Consider the following 1,786-nt stretch of genomic DNA (forward strand, 5'->3'; position numbering starts at 1 on the left):
TGCTGGTGTACATCTGACGGATGCTGGTGTACATCTGACGGATGCTGGTGTACATCTGACGGATGCTGGTGTACTTCTGACGGATGCTGGTGTACATCTTTCAGATGCTGGTGTACATCTGACGGATGCTGGTGTACTTCTGACGGATGCTGGTGTACATCTGACGGATGCTGGTGTACTTCTGACGGATGCTGGTGTACATATTTCAGATGCTGGTGTACATCTGACGGATGCTGGTGTACATCTGATGTATGCTGGTGTACATCTGACGGATGCTGGTGTACTTCTGACGGATGCTGGTGTACATCTGACGGATGCTGGTGTACATCTGACGGATGCTGGTGTACATCGGACGGATGCTGGTGTACATCTGATGTATGCTGGTGTACATCTGACGGATGCTGGTGTACATCTGACGGATGCTGGTGTACATCGGACGGATGCTGGTGTACATCTGATGTATGCTGGTGTACATCGGACGGATGCTGGTGTACATCTGATGTATGCTGGTGTACATCTGACGGATGCTGGTGTACTTCTGACGGATGCTGGTGTACATCTGACGGATGCTGGTGTACATCTGACGGATGCTGGTGTACATCGGACGGATGCTGGTGTACATCTGACGGATGCTGGTGTACATCTGACGGATGCTGGTGTACATCTGACGGATGCTGGTGTACATCTGACGGATACTGGTGTACATCTGATGGATGCTGGTGTACATCTGACGGATGCTGGTGTACATCGGACGGATGCTGGTGTACATCTGATGTATGCTGGTGTACATCTGATGGATGCTGGTGTACATCTGACGGATACTGGTGTACATCTGATGTATGCTGGTGTACATCTGATGGATGCTGGTGTACATCTGATGGATGCTGGTGTACATCTGATGGATGCTGGTGTACATCTGATGGATGCTGGTGTACATCTGATGGATGCTGGTGTACATCTGACGGATGCTGGTGTACATCGGACGGATACTGGTGTACATCTGATGGATGCTGGTGTACATCTGATGGATGCTGGTGTACATCTGACGGATACTGGTGTACATCTGACGGATACTGGTGTACATCTGATGGATGCTGGTGTACATCTGATGGATGCTGGTGTACATCTGATGGATGCTGGTGTACATCTGATGGATGCTGGTGTACATCTGACGGATACTGGTGTACATCTGACGGATACTGGTGTACATCTGACGGATACTGGTGTACATCTGACGGATACTGGTGTGCATCTGACGGATGCTGGTGTACATCTGATGGATGCTGGTGTACATCTGATGGATGCTGGTGTACATCTGATGGATGCTGGTGTACATCTGATGGATGCTGGTGTACATCTGACGGATACTGGTGTACATCTGATGGATGCTGGTGTACATCTGACGGATACTGGTGTACATCTGATGTATGCTGGTGTACATCTGATGGATGCTGGTGTACATCGGACGGATGCTGGTGTACATCTGATGTATGCTGGTGTACATCTGATGTATGCTGGTGTACATCTGATGGATGCTGGTGTACACATGTCAAGTGTTGCTATACACGTTTATTTAAAAATGTACTTCATTACCTGATATTCTCTCGCCAACCACTTGAGCTGGACGGTAGAGCGACGGCTTCGCTTCATGCAGGTCGGCGTTCAATCCCCGACCATCCTAGTGGTTGGCCACCATTCCTTTCCCCCCGTCCCAATCCCAAATCCATATCCTGATCTCTTCCAAGTGCTCTATTTATAAGTGCTATATATATATATATGGTTTGGC

The 1,786-nt window shown here is 48.8% G+C and overlaps 1 protein-coding gene across 1 annotated transcript; it reads right to left on the minus strand.

Moving 5' to 3' along the window:
- Nucleotides 1–205: 205 nt before the first annotated feature.
- LOC138363476 (uncharacterized) lies at nt 206–1,462 on the minus strand. Its single transcript, XM_069322816.1, has one exon. The coding sequence runs from the start codon at nt 1,460–1,462 to the stop codon at nt 206–208; it is 1,257 nt and encodes a 418-aa protein (XP_069178917.1).
- Between the last annotated feature and the right edge of the window lie 324 nt (nt 1,463–1,786).

The sequence above is a fragment of the Procambarus clarkii genome, chromosome 1 (genome assembly GCF_040958095.1).
Source record: "Procambarus clarkii isolate CNS0578487 chromosome 1, FALCON_Pclarkii_2.0, whole genome shotgun sequence".
NCBI classification, from domain to species: Eukaryota; Metazoa; Arthropoda; class Malacostraca; order Decapoda; family Cambaridae; genus Procambarus; species Procambarus clarkii.